This window comes from Thamnophis sirtalis, unplaced genomic scaffold (assembly GCF_051295495.1).
Source record: "Thamnophis sirtalis isolate CommonGarterSnake01/CBP01778 unplaced genomic scaffold, rThaSir2_p1.2 scaffold_6, whole genome shotgun sequence".
Taxonomy (NCBI): domain Eukaryota; kingdom Metazoa; phylum Chordata; class Lepidosauria; order Squamata; family Natricidae; genus Thamnophis; species Thamnophis sirtalis.
In genome coordinates, this window is record NW_028261386.1 from 13,822,597 (window position 1) to 13,848,527 (window position 25,931).

At 37.1% G+C, this 25,931-nt stretch overlaps 1 protein-coding gene across 2 annotated transcripts in view; it reads right to left on the reverse strand.

Annotated features, from left to right (window-relative positions):
• Positions 1 to 681: 681 nt before the first annotated feature.
• The window catches only part of LRWD1 (leucine rich repeats and WD repeat domain containing 1), a 32,364-nt gene continuing 7,114 nt past the window's right edge, over positions 682 to 25,931 (reverse strand). Inside the window, exons 2-17 of one of the 2 annotated variants that reach the window (XM_087717229.1) lie at positions 24,210 to 24,284; positions 17,724 to 17,863; positions 16,348 to 16,582; positions 14,893 to 15,012; positions 12,754 to 12,906; positions 12,213 to 12,422; positions 9,402 to 9,746; positions 9,048 to 9,174; positions 7,995 to 8,104; positions 6,184 to 6,391; positions 5,970 to 6,042; positions 5,748 to 5,891; positions 4,667 to 4,764; positions 3,592 to 3,750; positions 3,005 to 3,129; positions 682 to 1,126 (exon numbers count right to left, since the gene is read on the reverse strand). In XM_087717229.1, the coding sequence (XP_087573355.1) occupies positions 986 to 1,126; positions 3,005 to 3,129; positions 3,592 to 3,750; positions 4,667 to 4,764; positions 5,748 to 5,891; positions 5,970 to 6,042; positions 6,184 to 6,391; positions 7,995 to 8,104; positions 9,048 to 9,174; positions 9,402 to 9,746; positions 12,213 to 12,422; positions 12,754 to 12,906; positions 14,893 to 15,012; positions 16,348 to 16,582; positions 17,724 to 17,803 (2,328 nt within the window). In that variant the 5' untranslated portion in view covers positions 17,804 to 17,863; positions 24,210 to 24,284 and the 3' untranslated portion in view covers positions 682 to 985. The remainder of the gene's footprint in view (positions 1,127 to 3,004; positions 3,130 to 3,591; positions 3,751 to 4,666; positions 4,765 to 5,747; positions 5,892 to 5,969; positions 6,043 to 6,183; positions 6,392 to 7,994; positions 8,105 to 9,047; positions 9,175 to 9,401; positions 9,747 to 12,212; positions 12,423 to 12,753; positions 12,907 to 14,892; positions 15,013 to 16,347; positions 16,583 to 17,723; positions 17,864 to 24,209; positions 24,285 to 25,931) is intronic. The other variant, XM_087717228.1, reaches the window with a different exon arrangement.

Sequence of the window (25,931 nt, forward strand, 5' to 3'; positions counted from 1 at the left end):
TGGTAAAATAGTTGTTGAAATTGTCTCCTAATTTAAAACTGACAATATACTGTGTGCTTTCCATTTCAGTTAGAAATACCTCTTGATTTTCTTTCAGATGCATAGTTGTTTTTACTCTTTCTCAAGATGTGCCTTGGTATAGTTCTTCTCTACGTTACTGTTAAGATACTGGTCTTTTTAAATTATGCAGGCAAACTGTATGTCTATGTACAATATATTTTCCAAGCACATATTTTCTGTGCCTGAGGGTATCCCCAGAGGCAATTGTATATATCAGAAAGGAGCAGGGAATGCATTGCAGAACTGCTATTGTTCCCTAAGAGCAGGCCAAGTAGACAAAGTTAATTACACCAACAGTCAGACGATGATGAATTATAAAATTAAATTTTACTTATATCCGCACCTTATGAAGTAATAGTTTTACTCAAGGAGGTTCTCATGCTTCCCCCTTTTTGCAGTTTCCTCTAAGGGGAATGTTCCTTTATGCAATTGCCTGAATGAAATTATCCTTGTACTGTACGTACAAGTCCACACTGCTTTACAATGAAAAGTATTTCTTTTCAGTGAGTTCAACAGTCCTGCCCGCACAATGCAAACTTGGATAGGTAGCTTTTTCCAAGACCTTTCAAGAATGGGGGCCTAAGTAAATATATTTAACATACTTTGTAAAAAGTGCTTCAATTATGTTGTATCAAGTTTTATTAAATACTGTCCTATAAAACAAATACACTTAAGACACAAATAAAGCAAAGTCACAGTTAAAAGATGTCGGCATTGGCAACAACTTCATGTAGTTCCAGCCAATACCTTTGGTTGATTTTCTTGCATTGAGATATATATATATATCTATATATATGAATTTCATCCCACCAACTCCCATCCCTATCCCCAACCCACCCTGATTATTCTCAGAACAGTCACAAATACTGCACTACTGAAATGTGGTTGAAAAAATGGGATTGCTCCTTCTGGGTTGCCAACCCAGCTAGACTTTCTTCCATATTGCGGCAATGTTGACATCTGTCAGTGCGACTAGATATGTAAAAGTGGGATCTGTGACCACGTTGTTCACCAAGACATCTGTCAGCAACTCACCATTTGCCTTCAATTCCGGCCACTTTAGAATCTATGTGGGAAAAGAGAGTGAATTTTATCCAGAAAGTCACGAGATTCACAAAATTATTTTATTGTGCTATAAAATGTTTAGGAAATCAGCTATTTTCTTTAAAATTGCAATGGATGTTTGTCAAAAGCTAAGACTCTTCTCTATATTAATCCTGACAAAGTTAGATATATGGGCACATAAAGGTTTGTCAATCTCAGCATGTTGGCTGGGGAATTCAGGGAGTTCAAGTCCATACATCTTAAAGCTAATAAGATTGACAGTTTTTCTTGATTTAAGCTGAAACGTGTCCCTGTGCTGAGATCTTCTCATATCCATGTCTGTCAGGCGCAAAGAATAGCAATAGCAATAGCAGTTAGACTTATATACCGCTTCATAGGGCTTTCAGCCCTCTCTAAGCGGTTTACAGAGTCAACATATTGCCCCCAACAACAATCTGGGTCCTCATTTCACCCACCTCGGAAGGATGGAAGGCTGAGTCAACCCTGAGCCGGTGAGATTTGAACAGCCGGACTGCAGAACTGCAGTCAGCTGAAGTAGCCTGCAGTGCTGCATTTAACCACTGCGCCACCTCGGGAATCAGGACCATATGTTAAGTTCCAGTTAAGAAGATTTATTGCTCATGCCTTTGTACAGGCATCTACTCAACTGATGGTCAGCACTAAGAGGCAAAAGAATTTGGAGGGGGGGGGGTTGTAGGTTTTTTTGGACATAATGTGGACATTTTGTGGGCATAAGTCCGCTCTTGACTCCACCTCAGGTTCTGCCTCTTCTGTACCTAATTCATAGGAAAAGGATGTATAGGAAATGAATTTTAATTTTCTTTCAGAGGGGGAAGAGGAGGGTTTTTAATGTTTAGAGGGTCATCATTCTTTGAACTAAATAAAGTATAGCACACTGTATTGTAGATAAATGATGCCGATTTGGGATGGCAGGGCAAGCAGCTGATGAAGCCTGAATGGTAGGAATGGTGGCTAAGAAGATAAAGCCCACTACTGAGATAGGTAAATCATGATTAGTGCAAGTTTAAATAATGCAATATTATTTTAGTGCAAATTGTAAATCAATGCCAGGTTGTGTTTGATGTAACCCAAATTTCAATTAATGCAAAGTGTGTGTAACATGTGAAATGATAATTTGGCAACCATTTGAAGTTATGATGCGAAACGAATAGGGATTACAACTGGTCCTCTGAATTCCAGCCACCCAGCATCCCTATGGACACATGATTATAATCTGTGTGCTTGACAATCAGATCTCATGACCGATTGCAGTGCCTTGGGATCATGATCTCCATTTAGAAGCTTCCCCAGAAAGTCAATCAGGAAGCCAGCAAAGAAGGTCACAAGTCACGGGGGTAAATCTCCCCCACCCATGTACTCTCCCTTAACCCTTCTGCTCTTGTACTATACTAACCATTTGCATACACACCTTACACCCTCCCTGAGCCTCAATGTGCCTTCCTCATACTCCTTCCCACCCTCCAGCAGCCACTTACCTACCAGCCAGCCTGCTTGCAAACAAACTTGGTTGTAAAAACCTGGCCTCTTTAAGAACCATGGGATTCTGTTAATGATGGAAGTCAGGACTGCATGAATTGTTAAGGAATGCCATCATGTGTTACAACTGCATTGCTTAGCAATGGAAATTTAGATCCCAATTGCTGTCATTAGTTGAGGCTTACCTGTGTGCTTTTAAATTTTTAAGTTTATAAATTTAATTTGTAAATTAATAAACAAAAAAAATTATAAGCTGCCCAGAACATTTTGGCATTTGGTGACCTCAAAATAGAATAAATGAATTGTAAACACTTGTTTCTTATTACAACTCAAATCAATCAACATTGGATCATCGTGACCTAGACATCATATCCTTGAGTACCTGGGAAGGCCCTATTCTCTCGGTTGGGCAATCTTCCTTGGTGGCACAAAGAGCTGACAAATGGTTGCTGAGGTCATACATCCAGATGCTTCCTTTCTCATCACCACAGAACACATATTCTTCTGCTGCAAAAGTAAAACAAGTATCACCAAATTGTTCAAATGCTTCTAGGCCAGGCTTGAATTCCACATCTGGAGGCATTTTGCTGGGGGTGCCTTCTCAGTTCACTTACCAGCACCCACCCTTCCTACCAACTATATTCTTACTCTACCTCTTCCCCAATGCTTGTCTGGGGTCCTGGCATGTTGGGGATTGAAACCAGGGAACTAACTTCATCTATTGCCCCAAAGGTAAACCTACATTAATTTGGAGCTGCAGCATTTCATAAAATAAACACCCTGGTGATAATCTGTTACTATTTAAGAGCATTCTCAAGTTTCCAACCCAACTGGTTAAGCTTATCTGGGGGGTACAAAGAAGTAATAGCAGCTGTAATAAACTAAAATGGTGGCAGAGGACATGTTTGTGCCAGAGACACGAATAGAGCTATATATCCATGGCTATTCAGGGATGATACCAGCACTTACTTGGGCATGTACTGAGGGTGAGGTAAGGAAGATCTGTTGAAGACCATTCCAGTTCAGCCAGAATGACAGCCTGTACTGTCCTCCGTCCACCTTTGCCTTGTTTGAAAGAGCGACTCCAGCTCCAGAGGTTTATAGATTCTCTCTTTGAACTCTTGGTAACTGAAGAGGGGGAAAAAAGACACTGGTACCCTTGCTAAACAATGGGTCTGCTGCTAGATCAGCATTTCTTCCTATATTCACAACTGTTTTAAGGCAATTATTACAGCAGGCTCAATAAAAATGTGCAACATCAATGACATTACAACCTTTATTTTCTGGCAATTATGGTGCAATCTTAAAGCCCCTAATAATACAGCTATTACTCATAAGCTCATAACTTACAACACATCCTGTAAAATGCCTTTGACATCAATCAATTGAATTCAGTGGCTTTGGTCCAATGTACACATAGCAATGTTTTCCAACTTCGGGAATAATTTCCAGGAGTATGGACTTCAGCTCCCAGAATTCCATGACCATTGATGAAAATTCTGGGAGTTGAAGTTAACACTCCAAGAAATTCCCAAGGTTGGAGAATCTTGGTGTATAGCATAAAATAATATGTCAGGTATCATTTATTATTCTAAATTAAAACATACCAAGATAGAAGAGTTCTAATGGATAGTAGGAAATTTAGAATTTTCTATGTTCCATACTAAGCATGGAACAGCCTGGAAAAAAACTCCATGCAAGCCTTGTTTCAACAAAGCTTCCTTATTCTCTTTAGAAAAAACAGACTGAAATAACACAGAAATAACACCAAACTGTAACATTTCCCTTCTCTATTGTTACTCTTTGTAAATATAGATGGATCAGCAGCTCTGAGGGAATACTAATCTCTTAGTTTTTCCATTTCATCCTCTTCCACCCTGTTTTCTAAATGTACATGTTAAGACAAAAAATATTTTGAGATTATGTGTTGCTCTTTTGTGTGGGAGAGGCTCTTTATAAAAAAAAATGATCATGCAAAAAAAGAAAAGATGCTCCCATGAATTTCCCTAATTTACTTTGATATATCATAATGCTTATTTCTTACCCACAATGTCTTCATTCAGAAAGGCTAGGCCATCCACCCGATGAGAAGACGTGTCATTCCCTTCATCATCTGGAAATTGAAATTCAACTTCAAAAGCTCTGAAATGTTAGAAAATAAAGAATCAATGTATTGAGCAATTTGTGTAACTTTGACCTACAGTAAGCAAATGCTCTAATAATGAATATATTGGTTTTAACCCTTATTTCAAGTGGACATCTTCAAAATACGTCGGCTATAGATTTTTGTACTGTACATCTTGATAGACATTGGACAATCAGTCCATGAATCTCTAACTAGATAAACCATTGATTTAGATGAAGAACAAATATATCCTAAGACTTGAATAACCACTGATAGAAAATAGTAGACAACTGAAAATATTCATATATTAGCATTGCTCGTTAATCATTTTTGCATGTAAGGAGAATTTAGAAATCATTAAATTTGGCATAACTAACTACAAGTCAGAGTTATATTGTAACTGGTTTGCCATTCAGAGTCCGAGCCACAGATGGCCTTGCAAAAATAGCAAAAAATGCAGTTTTTAGAGTTCTCAAAAAAAAAAAAATCTTTTTTTTCCAACTCCAATTTTAAAATCCAATTTCAGTTTTAAATTCTTTTTATTTTTGCTTATTTTTACAATATTTTGCTCAGCTAAAACATCCTATAAAGACCAGTTTGATATCAAAGAGATCAAAAAGCTGCCAATTGTTTATACAGAATAGGCAAAAAAGAGGTGTAGTTTTCTTCTGATGAAAAGTGTAGTGTCCCAATTACAACCACTAAACACTGGAGAAAAAATGTTCCATAGCGAACAATGACTTCACTTTATGGCCACCATGCTTGCTTAACAACTACCACAAAAAAAGTCATGAAATAGGGTTTGCTGATGTGATAACATGCTTTCTGACTGTCACAATTTATGACTACAATTGCCAGGGTCATTTACTGTTGTAATTTAAGGACTACTTGTAATTTATCTTTCCAATATGCAGCATGAGCTGATTACATGCCATAACATTGGTATAGATTCTTAGCAGCCACAGAGTTAGATTTTCCCAGGAAGACACTTTCTACTCACCTGTTTTTCTGCGGTTTATCATCCAGTCTAATATCCCAGGCGAAGCAGCCCTGTTCGCAACCAGCCACCAAGAACCGATCTGGGCAAGAGGGTACTAGGGCAATACGTAAAGGTGTGGAAATGGTGTCCAGTACCATCAGCTGCCTAACAAATGAAATACATTTCAGTTCCTCTCTTCTATTAATGCAAACACCACTTTGCAGATGTGAAAGGTGGAATTACCTTTCTTGGAAATTATAGTCACAGTCTGGAATTCCAATGTCCCAGGCGCATATTTTTTTGTCATAGGAGGCAGCTGTTGGGAGACAGAGAAGAGAGAGGAAAAAGAGATGTAATGAAATAAAAAGATAGGCTTCCAAATAACAAATTGGGAAAATTTCTTGACTCAAAAAATGCTGAGAAGAAATGAGTGATTGGAGAACATAAGATGTCTTACTGAAAAGGTGTGTTTCACAGGTTGGACTAAAGCAAGCAGTAGCAATGGGTTTCTTGTGAGCCTTGATTTCTCCGTAACAGTAATCGGCAGTCACATGAATTAGCTTTACGATTCCTCTTCTCCCAGCAGCAGCCAAAACGTTGTGTTTTTTCTTTCTCCCGTCACTTGTTACCATTGTTAGAGTTGTCCATGTGACAGTGTAAAACTCCTGGTAAAAAAGGCAAGGTATTGGTGAAGAACAAGCCATGAAAGACGAGAAGTTTGGGTAGACTTGGATAAAAACAACCAAGGGCACCAAACAATCTTTGAAATGGTAGTTTTATGAAAAATTGCCCTTACAATAATTTAAAAAACTAAACCAAAAAGAAAAAATAGAAGTGCATAAAAAAGAAAAGAAAAAAATAAGAAAGAAAACTAAGAATGTAGTAAAGGAAAAGAAATATATAAATAAATTATTTCTCCCTTCATCAGACATATAAACAATTTTAGTACATTATTTTCTCTTTAAATACTGTATAACAAATCATCTCTTTTTCCCATATCTCGTCTCTTTATAAACAAACCCTTGCCATTTCAGTCCTGGTGCAATGTTGATATATTTAATCCCCTTAAATAATGTCTCAGAACTTGATTTCTTTTCCTTTTTTTTCTTTGTCCCACCCCCACATTTTTTCAAAGCTTTAACCAGCCTCTTTTGCAAATCCAATGCAGGAAAATTATGCAGGTTTGCATATACAAGTATCCCTTGGTTTGTTATATGTATATTCCTTTTAATTATTAAGACATCAGCTGGATTATTTTGTACGTTCAGTGTAGCATATTTTTCCATTTCATTCTTGTAGAAATTCACCCTCAACTCAACCTTGGTCTTGTCAGAAAGAACTTGCTACTTTCATAATGACTTTTTGGCATAGTCTAAAGACAGATGCTCAAGTCCATTATTCAAAAATATCCTTTAATATGTCCAATGTTAAAATATTTTGCTTCATTCTAAAACTGTATACTTATTCCATTTGTAACTTTCCAAAATTAAACTTCTAATCACCCTTTTGCTGTTTATTGAAAAACATGTTTTTAAAAAATCCTTAAACTGGTATCTTTCACTAAGGAAACTCATCTAATGTTTTCAGACTTATCTATCCAAAGCAAGGTTCCTAATAGTTGAAGCAGTTACAAGCAATTTCTGAAAGTGATTAGAAAATGAAGTATGCGAATATAGTAGCACCTTTCAATGCCACCAACCATCATTTGAGCAAGATGGTTATCTCCCTCATCACTCAGAGTTCTAAACTCTCTGCTTTGCAGTCTCTTCGCATGGAGCAACTATCTGGAGCCTTTGTGGCCGATCACAAATCCCCTCCTCGTCCAGAGAGGAATTAAGAAGAGCTTGTCTACTTGCTGATTCTTCATTCTGCCATGGTCATTCAATCTATTTTTTTGTGGAGTCATCTTCAGTTTGCTATTTTCCCCCCTGGGAGTCCAAACACTCTAACATATACAAATCTGTTAAAAACTGCACTGAATTTCTAAGGGGCAAGGGCATAACAGTTTACTCGTGTTCCCTTTTTAGAAATTTTCTGATTATAATTTAGCAGCCTCCTGCCACTCTTCTGATGACCTCCCCAGTCAAATTTCCATTCAACAGAAGCTTTATAGTTATAGAATTCGGGTATTTTGAAGAACAGAATTCAACACTGCACCAGTGTTAAGTCATGGGGTGCATCAGGAGACATCACTGCACTCATAAAGCTTTTGAATAATGTCCCACTAAATAAAAAGCAGAAAGGCGAGAGCAATTGTGTTTCCCTTACCTCCCCAGTCACTTTGTACTTTTTCAAAACAATGCCTGTTTCACAGTCAACCAAACAAACAGAATCTCCGCCACAGGTAGCTGCTGTCCGAGAAGAGCTCACCACAGGGTCTGAAAGATAAAAGCACAGTGACTGTAATCCTCTTGTCATCATAAGCCTCCTGTTTTTAATTGCTGTAGAAGTGAAACAGATATTTAAATAAATACAATGTATACATTCCATACCTATTATCTATATAATACTTTTGTAAGTGTGAACCAAGGATTGCTACACTAAATAGGCCGGTTTCTTCTTCATAAGGTAGACTTCACTTAATGACTGCCCTGTTAGTGACTGTCTGAAGTTATGACAGCACTGAAAAAGTAATTCCACAACCAGTCCTTGCATTTACAACCCATGCAGCATCCCCATGGTCCCATGGTTCAAGCATTTTGTAACAAGTGTGTGTTTACGACTGTCACAGTGTCACATGATTTCCATTTGCATACTTCACAACCAATTTGACAAGCAGTCAATAGAGAAGTTTGCAGTGAAATTAAAAGTTGCAGTCATATGACATCTCACTTAATGACATTGATGGAGTTGCCAATCCCAATTGTGCTTGTTAAGTGAGACTACCTGTACAGCAAGAGTAAAATTCCCCAGACAAGCCTGATACTTTAAACTAAGAGTGAGATTAGGCTCTTCGCCAAAGATGACAAAGTCTTTATTTGCTCCTGTCTCTTTGCATTTTTATTAAATTAGGAGTGGGCACCAGCCTGATCACCACATGATAACTGCAACTTCTTTACTAATTTACAACTTCTTTACTATAGGCATACCTTGAATTATGAGTGTATTGAAAAATAGCAGCTCCTTTATAGCAATCACCTTCATATTTGAAATACAAATAAGCAACTTGCTGGAGAAAACAAACATGTAAAAATTATGGAACAATGTGCATAAAAATTCAGAATTCACAAGAGGAATGAGAGTTCCTGGAGAACACTGTGATCAGATTTACTGACTGTCATTTTAATTCTAGGACAGCCCAGGCCACTAGACCATGCTCACCTTTTCTCGTCCCACAATCTAGTGGTGGCTCAAAAACACAGGCCCATAATTGAGTCTTGAAGTCATCCCTGTTGTTGGCCTTACTGTGACATTGTAGAAAATGTACCGGTTCCAGGGTGATTGTCTCCTGTAAGAAGGCAGAAAGCTTTGAATGCAAAATGTCCCATGATATGTGGTATAAAACAGAGGTTTTCTGGATGGAGTTAAAATCTAGGTAGGTACACAACAACATAGCCATGTTTTAAAGTCAAGCTTTTTAAAGTAGCCCTTTGCTACATTGTTATATAACTATCTAACTGACTCACAGAGTTTATATACTGTATATATCTTTGACAGTGGAAGAAAATGGATTACCTCGCCTTCCAAGTCCTTCTCTGGAGTGCTGCAAGCATCTCTTTCATCCTCTTCCTCTTTGTGCTCCTCTTTCTGCTGAGTGGCCTTTTTGTGGCTTTGTGCTTTTGTGGCTTTGTGCCGTCCTCCATTCCGATGAGCTCCGTCAGGATCCGGAGGGGTCTGAGATTCCTTGGTCTGTGGGCGAGAGGCTCTTGTGGCCGCAGTACTGTGCTCCTCCTGCAAGCGGCTGAGCTTCTTGGGGCTGGGTGATGCTTCTTCCTTGGAGCTGCTTTGAGAATGGGATCTCTTGCTCTTTGCTCTTCCTTTGGAACGAGACCCTTTCCTTTTGCTGGGAGTTACTGGGCCCTAGTAAAAATAAAAGATCAGCAATGTTCAACATGATGTTGTCAAAGTCATCTCAATTGTGCAAGATAACTTTCCCAACAGAGAAATTTGCCTGGACTTCTGCTTAAATCTACAAAGTCCCCAATCAGATGAACGTTATTTTCACATTTGAAAGAGCACCATCCACTGTTACCTTTCCTACTGAAATTAACAGAAAATAATCCATTCATAATCCACTAGACCAGTGGTTCTCAACCTTCCTAATGCCGCGACCCTTTAATATAGTTCATGTTGTGGTGACCCCAAACCATAATATTATTTTCGTTGCTACTATGTAACTGTAATTTTGCTACTGTTATGAACCGTAATGTAAATATCTGATATGCAGGATGTATTTTTATTGCTATAAATTGAACATAATTAAAGCATAGTGATTAATCACAAAAACAATATGTAATTATATATTGTGAAATATTTATTTCTAATTACAAATAAATGAAATATTGTCTTGAAGCATGGTGTAGCACAGGGGTCGGCAATCTTAAACACTCAAAGAGCCATTTGGATCCGTTCCCACAGAAAAGAAAACACCAGGAGCCACAAAACCTGGGTGGGTGTGGCCAACTCAACATCACTCCCACCTAGTCACATGACATCCCCCCCCCCCCGACATGCCTATCCAGGTTTCATGGCTCATTGTTTTCTGTGGGAACAGGGTCTCTCTCTCTTCTCTCCCCCTCCCTCTCATTTCTGTTTTTCTCTATTTTTCCTCTCCCTTTCTCTTCTTCCTTTCTTTCTTTCCTTCCCTTTCCTCTTTCTTTTTCTTTCTTTCTCATTGAACATGATAGCAAATCCAAAATAAAGTTATTAATTGTAGGAAATTGCTTCTCTGTAATCTTTTCATAGTTGGTAGAAGCTGGCAAGATTGTACTAACAGCAATAGGATATATATTTTGATTTCTTTTGAGTTTGACAATATAATACGCTATCCAAAATTATAAATAATCTTATTTTCAGATGCATTTTTTGCCATCTCTGTTATTTTCTTTTTAAAATATTAGACTTGTTTCCAATTTGTGCCTTCTGGCAAACTGAGGTTTTCTTGGCAAGAGATCTAGCTTGCCATTGCTTTCATCATAGGGTCTGAGAAAGTTAGTTTCTCTTTCTTTCTTTCTTTCTTTCTTTCTTTCTTTCTTTCTTTTCTTTCTTTTTCTCTTCATTTCTTTTCCCAATTTGTTTCCCTCTCTTTTCCCTCTCTCTCATTCTCTCCCTTCAGCTCTCTTTCATTTCTTTCTCCCTCTCCTTCTCCCTCTAATTTGTTTCCCTCTATTTTCCCTCTCCCATTCTCTCCTTTCAGCTCTCTTTCTTTTCTCTATATCTCTCTCTTTCTCCCCTTTTCTCTTTCTTGCGCGTGCAAGCAAAATACCTGCCTGGGCCGGGAGCATGGCAGCGGGGACAGCCACTCCTTCTGCCGCCGCCACTGAGAAGTGAGTAGCTGGCTGCGCTGCACAGGAGAGCAATGCTGTGCAGGAGACTCCTCAGCGTCAGACTCAGGTCAGCGTCAGCCGTGGTCCCCTTCGTGTTGGCTCAGGAAAGAGCTGGAGCAGCCATCTCTGGATGCAGAGAGGGAAGAGTTCCAGAGCCCTGCGCAAGGAGAGCTCTGTGCAGCGCAGGAGAACTGGAGCTCTTCCCTCCCTGCACCCAACCAGCTGCTGCTGCTCCCCATTCCCCTCCTTGAGCTAACACAAAGGGGACAGCAGCTTGCGCTGACCGTGGCTCCCCTGCGCTGCTTATCCAGTTACTCCCTTCATTGTTCAGTGGCGACAACAGGAGGAGAATCGTTGTCCCCTTCGCCTTGACCCTGGCCCAAGAGGGTATTTTGCTTGCGCGCATGCACAAGAGATGAGAAGCTAACGATCCAGGCCTGTGCCAGAGGGAGGGGGGGAAAGCGATGTCAGGTGGAGACTCGGCGGCCACCGCAGCCTCTCCTCAGCCATTGCCCTTCTCGCTGCCCAAGCCTCCCCCTTTGATTCAGCTCAAACCCGGTGAAGGTGTGCACCCTGTAGGAGTTCCCGGGCAGGAACAGTCACTGAAAAACACCCGCATGGGAGGCTGGCCACACTGGCCTGCTGGGAAGCCTGTCAGTCTACTGGCACCTCTCCTTCCACCGCGCGGGGAACCAGAGCAGCTCTTTCCTTTCGGGCCGGCTCCTCGCCAACCTCTCCATAGGAGGCGACCCCTGTGAAAAGGTCGTTTGACCCCCAAAGGGGTCATGACCCACAGGTTGAGAACTGCTGCACTAGACTATTGCAATATGTTGTACATGGGGCCAGCCTCAAAAATTACCAAGAAGTTTGCTGGTATAGAATGCAGCCTCACAGGCAATCTCAGGCATCCAAAAACAGTTCATGTGACTCTTTTATTGTGCCACCTGCATTGGGTGCCAGGTTTTGAGGGGCGGGGGGGTTGAGTCTCTTGAGTTCTGACCTTAGCAGTAACTTTGTTGTCAGCATCCGTGGTATTTTTCTTAATTTCTTCTTTTTCTTCCTCCTCCTCTTCTTTCTCCTCCTCTTCCTCCTCCTCCTCCTCCTCCTCCTCCTCCTCTTGCTCCTCTGTTGATTCTGCTGCTGCTTCTGTGGCAGACTTATGTTCCTCATTAATCAACGAAGTAAGAAATTCCTCAGCAATCATTTTCACCTAAAATAAGAGAATAGAGACTTCTCAAATTGTTATAATAGGAAAGGAATTTAGAATAGTGTCTCTCAACCTCAGCAACTTTAAGGTGTGTAGAATTCAAAAAAACTCTGTCTTGCCTAACTCTTAACTCTAACGCTAACTACTCTAAGCTTTGTACTGGCTTACTATTAATTAGTGGTGTCTTGATTTCATGCGTGAAGGTTATGTCTCACAAAGCTATTGGTTAAACACTCTGGCTTTGCTGCCCTACTTTTTTTTAAATGTCATCTACTGACCAAAATTCTACCTATTCATGTGACAAGAATGCAAACAATTCATAGTCTGAATTTACCCTCCAACGTGTGAAATCACCAAGGGAGCTGGGACCATATGCTACATGAGCTTGTGCAGACCTGATGAACTTTTTTCTAATTGGCTTCAGTTGTTCAGAAGACAGTGTTTTAGGCATTTGTTTTCGAAAATTTTTCCCCCAATGAGCAGAGACCTAGAAAAAAGACAAGACATAAAGTGATTTGGGAAGCCATACATGATCCTGTACAAAACTTTCCATGATGCAATGTTAGGGATTTTTAGGTAACAGACTCTGTTCAAGCTGTGTCCAGCAGATGAGGTAGCAAGAAAGAAATAGGGAGCGCATCTACAGGGAGCACAAAATTAATAAAATAATAAAATAAAAATCAAGATAGCAGCTACAGCCATATGACCAAGATTCCATCTTTTGTAAATGTGCCTTGTAGATGTTCCACATCTTAAAATTCAGTGGGTTTTCAATTTTACAGTTGCAGGCACCATCTTGACTTTATTAACCTCAGCCATAGATACCCCAGGAAACAGGGCTTTTTCTAGATCCTTATTAATCTGATGTTTGTCATCTTAACTTTTAACCACTAGTTCTCCTTTTTTCAAAACATCCCTCTATTGGATTTCAAAAACTGCTAAAATAAAGAATAGGAAAGGTTAGGGGTAAAAAGAAAAACATGAAAAAGAATTAAATATTTAACAAGAAAAAAATATAAAAATGATTTACTAAAACTTTTACTATAAAATAGTAAAATCACAGGAGATTTTTAAGAAGAGACTGGGTAACCACTTGAAATGATATCAGGTCTCCTCTTGAGCAGGGGTTGGACTAGAAGACCTCTATTTTGATTAGCATTAAAAAGATTAACTTCCAATTTCTTCACTACAGATATAAATATATAATGCCATAAAATAATGTCTTACTCTAAGTTTAAACAAAAAATAAAAGCATAACATGTAAAACATACATAACAACAAAAGCAATAACAATGCACAATGTTTCTATAAAACGAGATCTAATCATCAGGTGCCAAATCAGAGTTTTATTTCAATCCTTTTCGAGCAAGAAGCCCCAAAGTGGTTTCCTAATGGAAATAAGAGTAGACAAATTTTTGTTTTTCACCAAAGTGGTCAGTTTTTCCATCTTAGCCAGTTGTGCTGCAAAGTTTCTATTAAAAAAACTCCCAAACATTGTTATTGTATTTTGATTATAAAAGCAATTGATATTTTAATAATAAAACCATACAAGTTAAAAAAAATCATATAGACCCACTAAGTAATCAATCACTAAATCAATCAATCACCATAACTAAATGTTTAAAATCCATAATTCATTTCATATTTCTTTGGCAGCTTCTTATTTCAATGTTGAAACATTGCATTTTAGGAGCCTATTAATGGAAAAATTAAGAGTATTTTTCCAAATAAATAAATCCACATACCAGAGAGGAAGGAATAAGCTTAAAGACACTTGTCGAAGGCAGCTAGATGAAATAGCAACTAGAACAGACAACTCTGTGCAAGCCCTTCTTCCTTCTTGTCACAAATTTTGATTCTGGATTTATGAGTGACATGTAAAATAATGAAAACTACACAAACACTTTTCATAGATTTGAAATTGTTCTCATCTTATCAGAGTATAGGTTGTCTGCTTTAATAAAATCAGATTCACCAGCCAACATTTTCTTAACAGTCATGAGAACAAGAGAATTAAGCTGCAATTCTAATTCTTACAATACTAACCAACACTCACTCAGTTTCACTGAACTAGTTAAAATTTATATGTAAATGGATATGCAAAGGAATTATGTTGTTAGTTACATAAAGAACTAAATAAAAAATGAGACACCAAAAACATGTTTCTCATGCTTCCAGCATGCTTCTAGCTTTTTATAGGCATGCAAAGAAAATGGAAATTGCTCATTTATTTTATTTATATTTCTGATCAGCAATGTTCTAATACACATAAGAAAGTCAAAGCTATAGTTTGTTTTGCAAAATTGATGAACAAAATATTTATCTAAATCACTATTATACCACTGTTTCAACTAAAAGGTTTCAAGTTTATAAAAAAGGAAATCACTTTCACTTCACTTTCCTCTAATACTTTTAAAAATGCTGTACAATTTTTGATTACCATCTAAGAAATTATTCATACTTCATCACTTACTCTATTAGTCAATTCTCGGCTGTTGACGACTCTCACATGATTGGCCAGCTTGGTGATGTCTTTGCCATTCAACTGACGGAGGTTTTGCAAGAGAAATATAACCTTATAATCATCATTGACCTAGAGAGAAAAAAAGTAGTCTTGACTTAAAAGAAACCTTGAAAGCAAAATCTTCATGTGGTAAGTGCCTACAGTTCAACACTGCCATCTATTGCTGTGTAGAGCATCTTAGATTCAGCGCTCTGAATTTACAATGATCCAGTTAATCTGAATCAATTAGTTAATAAAATAAAACCTTCAGGATCAATCTAAAAAAGATGGTTTAAATAACACTCTGTGGGAGCACCTTCCCTCTGGAATGAGCTGCCCCCGGAGCTTCGCATAATCCCTGACCTCCGGTCCTTCCGATGCGTCCTAAAAAGTTGGCTTTTCCAGCAAACCGGCCTGGCCTGAACAAAATAAAATAAATGATTGATTTAATTGTTAATTTTAATCTAATTTTTAAAATGCTATTGTTAATATTAATTGGGTTTGTTTTTGGATACTCTTATCTAATTTCCTTTTTAACTTTTATAATATATGGGTTTTTTAATGTTGTACGCCGCCCTGAGTCCTTTGGGAGAAGGGTGGCATATAAATCCAATAAACAAACAAACTCTCCTCCATGCAGATTTCTGTTTCAATGATACATATATTTTTACAGAATCCTATGAGCCTTCTGAACCACGAGATAGGCAGCAAGTAAGTTTCATAAATAAAAATGAAAAATAACAAAATGAACCAAAATCTGTTATAACTTCTTTCTATCAAACTTTTATATATATTATCTATTTAAATGTATACTCATCAAAGGCTCTTGGGTTAGCTAGTGGTGGATATTTCAAAACTTTCTCGGAAGGATTCTCAGTCTTTTTAAAGAACATAACATAGCAACTGTTCTTATAAAATGGTAAAAGTATGTAGTTTTTAAACGGTTTTAACTTTATTTACATGCTGAAATCAGTAAATGATATTTCACAAAAATATTAGAGGCAACACATCTGAGCAAATGCAACTGAAAATCAATTAGGATTGAGATTGAGTTGCATTTAAAGAGCTGTATTTTCAGGCAATTCATATACTTTCATATGTTTGAAATAAAATATACTAAATCCCAATTTTTCCTTTCTTTACATTTTGAGCTACAACTCAAAATGTGGTGACAAGACTATTATGAAGATGATGAGTAACTGCAACATCAAATTATCTTAAATAAACCATACAGTTCACTGAGGATAGATGATGAGACTAGAGAATGTTGAACAACCTCAAAATAGGCAGAATTTACTTTACTCTGGGACATGAAGGCATTGTAATTATAGCTCTTATTGCAACTCTTTAGCTGTCTGAGGACAGCAGTTCTTCAAGAAGTACTTGCAAGGCCTAGAATTTCTACTGGCTGCCAGATATACTCACTGTCAGGTATAGATTGTTGGTATAGGTCAGCTCCTCCAGCTGTGGAAACTGCTGCAAGGCTGTCACATCTTCCAAGTGATTGTTGTTACAATTTAGGATGCGGAGGTTTGGCAAACTGAGATTGTCAGGAAGCCGTTCTAACAGGTTGTCAGAGAGATCAAGTTCCTGGAGATGGCGGAGATGAGAGAATAACTGTGGCTCCAAATCTTCAGTGGTTATTTGCAACTTGGACAGGCTGGAGGAGGAAATGATTCCATATATTACTGGTGACCATCCCATTCACATTTTGGAACTTTCTATGTTTTATGTTAAAAATCCAAAAAATGGAAACATCAGACTCTTTTGAGATGAAAAACAGGCAATCCTCATTTAATGACCTTAGCAGAAGTGCCAGAGCAAAGTGCTGCAGTCATTACTAAGATGACTTACAATAGTATTTTCTCAACAATCATTAAGCTAGGACCACAGAGATTAAGAAAGGATTCTACATGACTGCATTTCACAATTTGCTACAGTTTTCCCATTGACTTTGCTTATCAGAAGCTGGCTGGGAAGGTCATAAACAGTGATCATGTAATCACAGGATGCTGAACCATTTGGAAATGCAGGCCAGTCATCATGTGCCTGAATTATGATCCTGTGACCACAGGGATGCAGTGATGGTGGTATGTGCAAGCATCGTCATAACTTTAAAAGTTTATTGAATGAGTGGTCGTTAAGCAAGGATTATTTGTACTGACTTGCACAGACTATTAGGTTACATCAATTGATTTACAATTAAACAGAGTACTATCCTAATTTAATGTAATTAAAATGTTTAAACTCCACCATTACCATAATAATTTGCTGTTCACATAATATATTATCACCTATATTTTATCATTTGAAGCTGCTTTTCAGAGTAATTTCAGGAATAGGAGCCGGATCAAAATAGTTCTTAAAATACTTGGGTTTTTTTAAAAAAATAATCCCAATAATTATTCTGGGAAAAGATGGGGACACTGTTACAGAGTATAGGAGCAACTTCAAATTGGAAGTTGTCCTGATTGTAGTTGATACTGCTATTCATTCATTCATATAATTTATCTGGCAGCCCATCTCACAACAATGATTCTGGGTAGCCAAAAAAGATTACTATCCAACAACAAAATTAAATCAGAATATTATGTTTGTTCTTTTACTTTTACTGGTGATTTAGATTAATTCTATGAACTTAGTATAAAGCTGTAGTTTTGAAGAGAAAAGAGAAAGAGGGCAAAATCACAACTGAATTTGCTGTGAAGATTGAGAAAAATGAGGAACCAGGAGTAATATTGTATGGTTTTGTTTTTAAACGTCAGATTTGTGGAGTTCTATGTACACATACATGCACTTACTTCAGTGTTTTGATCTTTCGTAGCCTTGTAGATTTGGGCACTGCTCTTTCCAACAGAAGTTCTGTAGTTATTTTAGACATTCTTAATTCCTTCCAATATTCGGCAGATCCAAGAGTATATTTAATCTTCCTAAAATGTTGCTGGTAAAAAGAATGAGAGAATTGTTTAAATATTATCCCAATGTTGCAGATCAATGAAAATATTGCTCAGCCAGGGGTACAGTTGTAATATAGGCATTTTATCTCCTTATTTTCTTTAGTAATATTGGACTGAAATGCTGGTTGGAGGCACTCTAAGAAATGTGGCTTGTGTCTCTTTTGAAATGGAAGAAATTTAATCTTCTCTATTTATTTATACATGCCAGTTTAAGATACCACGATCTGTCAAACACTTTATTTAATTTTGGGAGTTTGACTTAAAGTTTTATTTTAGAAAAATAATCCCATGTAAAACAAGGTGTCTACTCCAGCAGTTGACCTCCTACTAGCTATGCTTTCCTGAAATTCTCACCACTCTTCTACCTCAGAAGTATTGTGACAAGTTATTTTACTTTGATTATCACTGTCTTTCTTATGCCAGTTTATTTATTTTTTATAGGTTTTTCAACTTCAGGTCACTCAATTAAATAGCTCATTTAAAAAAAAACCTATTTAACCATTTATTCTAGGTCATTTGGTGATCATAGTATGCTTGGCAGACATTTTGGTACTGTGCTAAACTGATAATCTTTCTAAACAGCTTTAGGATTTGTTACCTGTAAATGGAGGTTTCTCCCACCCTTCCTGGGATTGCTTCTGAGCATTTCATTCACGTACACACTCCTTAAAAATGTGAATTTACATTCAGCCAGATAAGCTCTAAATTAATCAGTATTCTAGTTTTTTTCAGCTTGCTAATGTTAGTTTGCTGGATTCTAGTACTTGCTGACTGCATAGTAAACCATTCTGCACAGCAAATTTGTTTTCGTTTTACCAATTCCAATAAATAAATAAATAAACAAACAAACAAACAAACAAACCATTCTCCAGTGAATTAACTGTTATTATGGGCTTCTAATCTAGGCTATCATCAGTTGGAGTCTTGGGTATATTATGCCAGGCATAGCAAAATTATGATGAATTTATCAAATGTTCTTCACCTGCAATAGCCAACGCAGAGGCTAGATTATGTTCAGGTACCTCTGTCTCTGTTTATACACAGATCTGGTAAAGACCATCATACAGTTGTTGTTTACTGCCCCACTCCCATATGAAATAGGGAAGGGAAATCCTTCCCTTATTAAGATTTCATTCAATATTACTTATGGTCAGTATTAAGCCTTGTTCATGAGTCCTTTTGGTCCTTTGGAATTCATTCAGTCTCACTTTCTTAGGCCATAAACATCTGCTTACATTAGGTGTTCAAAGCACAGGCGTAGCCAGAAGGAAAAAATATATATTCCAAAGAGAATATCCCAGAAAGATAAACAAACCTTCACTTCGGGAGCAGAACATCTTATCCAATCTTGGGAAATTAGACTGAAATGAAGTGCATGTTACTTCCTTTGCAGCATTCCTCCCCAATTGTCATGGAGGTATGGAAGAAGATAATTATTTCTTCCTTGCCCCATTAATTTTAAACCATAACCACACTCTGTGCCTTGGCAAAGCAAAAGTTCAGCCAACCATTTGCTAAATGATCAAGGAAATATTTTAAAAAATATTTTAATAGATATTGTTCCTGGGGTGGATAAAGGGGAAGTGGATTCCTTAAATTTTGCAGAGACTTAAAAGGATAAGCTGAGGGGAGGGGAATTGAAGACCCAAAAAGGGATGCTGGGAGACAAATCTGGCAGGTGGATTTCTTCACAGGTGGATTTCCTTACTTAATATTATCATTTGATGTTACTTGGATATTCAATTGTCATTTTATGAACAATTTTGTTTATTTATTTTATTAACAGAACAATACTTTTAATGTTTTTACTTATGTTTTTACTTATTTTAGATCAGCTGTATCTTCCCCATTTTAGGCAAGCTGCACAGCCAGAAGGAACTCCCAGTTATTCAAGTAAAAAACAAAAATGTCTGATACATAGAAACACCTAGAGTTCTTTATTACACACATAACTTATTTCCATGTTGAAAATGTGCTCCATACAAGCCAGACTTATCTCCCAGCAGGGATCTTCAGCATCAATAGAAATCTCCATAGGCATACACCAAACTTAATGTAATGATTTTTAAAAAGCATTACTATTTTTATGGATTTATTTATCTAGGAGGCAATGTAAATACAGCCTCCGGTGTCATTTATTTCCATCAATACTTATATTTCATTTTTTATAAACGAATACTGATTGCACTTCAGTATTTTGAAGCCTCCTATGATCTATTTACATGCCGCTTCATGCTTTTTTGGGGGTGGGTGGGTGTTGATTTTGCAGGATGCTATTTTATCATAATAAGCTAAAGAGGAAATGAATATCTGACCACAAACAGTTACTTGAAGAAATGATTGTATATATGGGAAGATGAAGCTTGAAATAAGTTGTTGGAAGATGGAGAGAGACTGTGCCCTTTGGCCATCACTTGTGGGTGCCACATTGTTTCATGCTCTCTCCCCTTCTGTTTACCATGAAATTTCTGGGTGAAGTTTATTTGTCAGTTTGGAGTCAGGCACCCCCAATATGCTGATAATATCCCGCTGTACATCTCAACATCAGATAGACTGGCTGCTGCTTCTGAAATCCAGGGCTTGAGACCTCTATGGTTCTTGATGGGGAGAAACAGGATGAATTTTGACAAGACCGAGTGACTATATCTGGGGTCCTCTGGATTTGGAGATACTACATTGTTAACTATTAGTGGGGTAGCACTTCCCCATTCATAATTTGGGGGTCCTCTTAGACTGTGGCTGTTGTTTTTGTAGCAAAATTCGCAACATTTAAAGACCACCTAATTGGCTGGCAGCCCTGTGTCTGAAACTTTGTTTGATACTGCGGCCCATGCATCTGACAAATTGAGTCATAATTTACTTACTGTATAGCTTATACGTTTATGCCTTTTCATAAAGCTTGTTAGTCTGAAAAGGTGCTTACAGACTCTGATATCTGACAGCCAATTTCTATTTACTTTTACAGGTAATCCTTGTTTAGAAACCGCAATTGGGATGACAACTCAATCGTTAAGCAAAGTGGTGACTAAGTGAAAATGCAAGTATGTTTATGATCTTATTTCAGCTGTCTTTTGCTTTACAGACCTGAAAAGTTACTTTTTCATCACCATCATAACTATGAAAGATTGCTAAAAGAAGCCAGTTCCTAAATGAGTTGCTACTTACAAAGACTTTCAATATATTTGCCACAAGAAACTCTTTCTCTCTCGAGTTCTTAAAAGAGATAGTCAGAATTTTAATTTTCCTAGCGGTTCAGTTCTTATTCAGTATATCGCCTTGCTTCACCTTCACAAGTAGTTGCAAATAGGACTTTGTGTATCTTTTTGCTAAATTTAGCAAAATCTTCTAAATCTGAATCTATATTGGAATTTTGTTTAGAGAAAATAAAATATCTTGGCCATGGAATTTTCTCTGGCCAATGTTGTATTTCTCCATCTTGCACCAGGTGCTATTGCAGATTCTTTCATCCAATCACAACCTCACAAGTTTGCTCTTTTCTGATATGTATGGTTACTGTACATTATGGATTCTCACTTATGTCAACCTGCCAAACTGCTATATGATTTTAACTGTTCGTGAACGAACTTTCCTGTGAACTAAAACAGTTGAATCTACAGTTGTTGTTCTGAAATAAGCTTTATTAGCAGGCCCAACATTGGGAAATTTAATTCTGAACCCTTTTCTTGTATAAATGGAATTGGTTAGCCTAGGACTCAAATGATTCTGCAGCTCTCTTTACTTAATGCTAAGGGCAATCAAACACCTTTCCATAATTAATATACATACTGATGCCTTTTTGATATTCTTCTTAATACCCAAACAACAGTAACTCAAATATGAGTTTTAGAAAGAATCTATTATCAATTTGAATTCTGCTATAGACTGTTGCAGCTGCACTCCCTGGTTATACTAATACAGCTGCTACTTTTTGGTCAGGCATCTGCCTCTTTGGTGCATGCTTACATGATTAATAGTGTGTATCTCCAATCTGGAAAAAAAAAGGCCTGTTATATGGTTTTGATGACTATTAGAAGTTCATAGTTCTAACAAAATATGTAAAAATGATAAATTCTGTTAAATCCATTGCAGCTGGTCAGTCATTACATTTCTTTCAAGTCACTGGAATGGACTTGGCACTGCAGAAGTGAATGAGAGAATAAACTATTAATCATCTGTTGTGCCATCTGCCCTTACTCTGAGCAACCTGTAACATCACACTATTTAGCAACCCTACACAACAATTATACACTTATTCAAAGGTTTGGAATGTAAGCTTTCATTACATTGGGATGTAAGTTTTGGGAAAGATGCAGAGAATAATATTTCTCAGTTAATATTACTGCTGTTTTCCTTGTCTCAGCATCCTTTAATGTTAAATCCCCCATGCCCTAAAGTACTTGTTTTTTCTTGTAATCTTACAGGGCTATTCTCCACAATAATTTTAAATTCATACATTTTGTTATATGCAGTTTACTGGTTGAATGCAAGTTGAAATTATCACTGAGACTGTTATTGGACAATGTCAGAACACCAGATAAAAACTATGCATAAGCCTAGGGGCTATCTCCTATTTTATGAAGGCTTTTGGGAAGAATTTACCATAGCAAAATTAAAATTCTCCTTTTTAAATGTTCTAAGTAGTCCCCTCCATTAAGTTTGTTAATTCTTTTTTATACCAATATATCAGCACATTTTTGAATCTTTATATCAACAAGGGATTTACAGTTCAACCATGAGCTACATATAGTCTCTGCTACTGGAACGTTGTGTGTGTGTGTGTGTGTGTGTGTGTGTGTGTGTGTGTGTGTGTGTGTGTGTCTTCACGTCACTGTTGACTCCTGGCTACTGCCTGGATAAGTCCCTGCAGTTTCCTTGGCAAGATTTCAAAATTGGGTTGCCATTGCCTTGTTCCTGACTGACCCAAGTTCACCCAGTTGACTTTGTACTGATTCAAGTGGGCCTAGAACTCATGGTTTCCTGGTTTCTCCACTGATGCCTTAACCACACTAGACAGACTCTACATATTTGTTAGCTGATGATAACACTCGTTTGCTGCCTTTGTACAATAGCAGTTCACCTATTTTAAGTTTGGAGTTTTTAGAATTAGATTGTGAAGAGAACTTTTTCAGCTTGCTTTTACTCTTCAGTTTGTTGCTTTCTTTTATGCTATTATTATTTGTATTTTTTAAAATGTTCAGGCAAATTGCTTGCTCCTCTCCAATTTCACGTTGATTCTCTATAAAGTTTGTTTTAACCTCACACCATCATGCCTCCCATTAGTTGACAGTTTTGTGGACTATGTGGACTATTCAAAAGAATACAGATGTTGTAATCTCAACAAGGACAGGTTCATGAAGTTAACAGTTATTCCTATATCTATCTTGAACCTGAAAGATGACCAAAATACTAAATCTGGACTGTTATGAAATAACATGATGTTGTTATTTGCTGGAGCACTGATTTACAAAATGGCTTCCATCTCCATGAAACAAGTAGTGATATTTTTGTTTTCAACAAGACTTTTCCTCAGGTAACCAATAAGGAGATCCTACCCTCACCCCTCTCTGCACCTTTATGGGCACTTCTAGGAAAAAAGTTATTGTGCCATATCCTTGGATCCATAGATACTGTAGAAGAATTGTATTTACAATCTGAAAGGATACACTGAGCCATGGTAGTGCAGTGGTCAGAATGCAGTACTGCAGGCTAATTCTGCTGACTACAACTGCCTGCAATTCGAATCTCACTGGCTCAAGGTTGACTCAGCCTTCGATCCTTTTGAGGTTGGTAAAATGAGTATCCAGATTGTTGGGGAAAATATGCTGACTCTGTAAACTACTTAGAGAGAACTGTAAAGCACTGCAAAGTGGTATATAACTCAAATAGCTATTGCTAATTTATAATTTATCAATAAAACCTCCTAGAATTGGTCCTTTGAATCTGTGTCATTTTATTCCAGGTCCTACATGTTGAGCTAGAATCAATTAATGATTGAACAAGGGAAAACATCAATCACCTCAATTTATGGTCCAAATGATAAGAATTGAAATTTTATGGGGGAAAAAATCAATCACTTTTTGAAATTGCAGAAAAAGATGTTCTAGTTTTTGGAACATTCTGGATTACAAAAAAAGATATCTGGAAAATGTCCAAAATTCTTATAGATTATATATCATTATTGTCCCTCTCAGACAATAAGACGGAGAGCCACAAGTACCCTTCAGAAAGAAATATACATATTATTCGTCTATTCCTAGAAGTTGTTCAAAGAGTGACATGTTCTAATTCATTCCCAACCAAACATATAGACATGGAAATTGGATCTCTTACCTATGCTGATCATAATCCAATAACTGTAAGCTTACACAGAGGATTCTTCGAGTGGTGGAGTGTTTATTATTATTGCTAAAAGAGAATATTAAACTGAAGGATCAATAAAGATTAAAGAACGTCTAAATCAATTCAACTTCTGATGGTTATTTACAGTATGGAATTCAAATAAAGCATTTATGAGGAAACTATTTCAATAGCATCAAATACAAAACTATACAAACCAAACCAACAACTTGATCAACTGAAGTTAGAACTAAGATTTATTTTAGAACAAAAGATTAAAGCTATCTATACACATATTAATAGAAGTGAATGACACTTATAAGAAGCTGAGCTTTGCCAAACTAAAACATTTTGAAAAAGGTAATAAACTAGATAAATTGCTAGGTATCAATTATTAAAGGAACAAGACAAAATTCTTATAATTAATTGGGATGGCAACAGATATCTTTTAACAGATATAGTCACAAAAATAAATCATCTTCTTAAACATTATTCCAAATTATGTAGTAAATATTAACATTAGAACAGTATGAAAACACAAGGCAGTTTAATAAATTCACAAAATAAAAAATGAAGCTCTTTACAAACCAGTGACAATACTGAAAAGGAAATAAAAAATATAAACACTGAATTGAAGAAATCTGTAGAACCTGATGGATTTTCTACAATATCATGTAAGACTTTCTAAGAAATTCTGGGGACTTCCGGTTGACGTTGTGGTGATATCAGACAAAGGGAACGGGTCTCCGTGTTCCCTGTGCTGAATTCTCCCTGTTTGTGGTAGGGACGGTGAAGCCAAGAGAGGTGCCCTGTGCAGTCACGGAGAATCGCAGCTCTCCTGTCTGACCCAGGGTTCTTTTTCCTTCTCAGCCATGGCGAGAAGAGGCAGCCAAAAGATGGCTGCCACAAAGCTGGGACAACCGAGGAACTACTAACACTGGTGCTGCAGCGAAGTAGGTGAACAATAACTGGAACTGGGGAGAGGATTCTTTTTTGCCTTAAACTCAACCCCAAGGAATAATTTAGAACTATTTGCTCAGAACTATTTGTTAAAATGGTGTCTAAGCATTCTGAGAAAATAGCAGACCGGAAGGGAAAGACTCAAGAGAGAAAAACAATAATCTTGAAATATACAAAAATTGGACTCTTAAACTGGTAAGATGTGGTACTGGGAAGGCATTTTAAAATGCTGGAATCATTTACTTATAAAACTTATTCTGCTTTTATAATTGATTTACAAACAAAATTGATGATTGACTAGTGGCAACACTGAAATTTAAGTTGAGAGTGCCATCTGCTGATGAAAGGTACAAGCCTAGGAATACTTATATGTACTGTGAAAATATCTATTGGATTATTCCCAACTACCTCATGACTACTGGAGTTTCAAAAATGAAATAAGGAAGCTATCTAATGAAAGGGACCCCTGAATATTATACTAGAAGATTGAACCATAAAGAGGCTGCTGATAACCTCTGGGACTATTAAATGGAATTGATTGTTTACCTATGGGATAAAAAGAACTGTGATTAATGCACCCCTTGAAGGGCAATTTAAGGATTGAATAAATAGTTATTGGGCTGCTGGACAAAAGTTGAACTTTTAAAAATAAAATAAGATGCTTTATAAGGAAGAAATGAGTGAAACCTTGAAGGAGATGGTGTTATTTTTTCAAAACACAAAGGACATCATTAAGGAGATTACGGAAAAAATGGA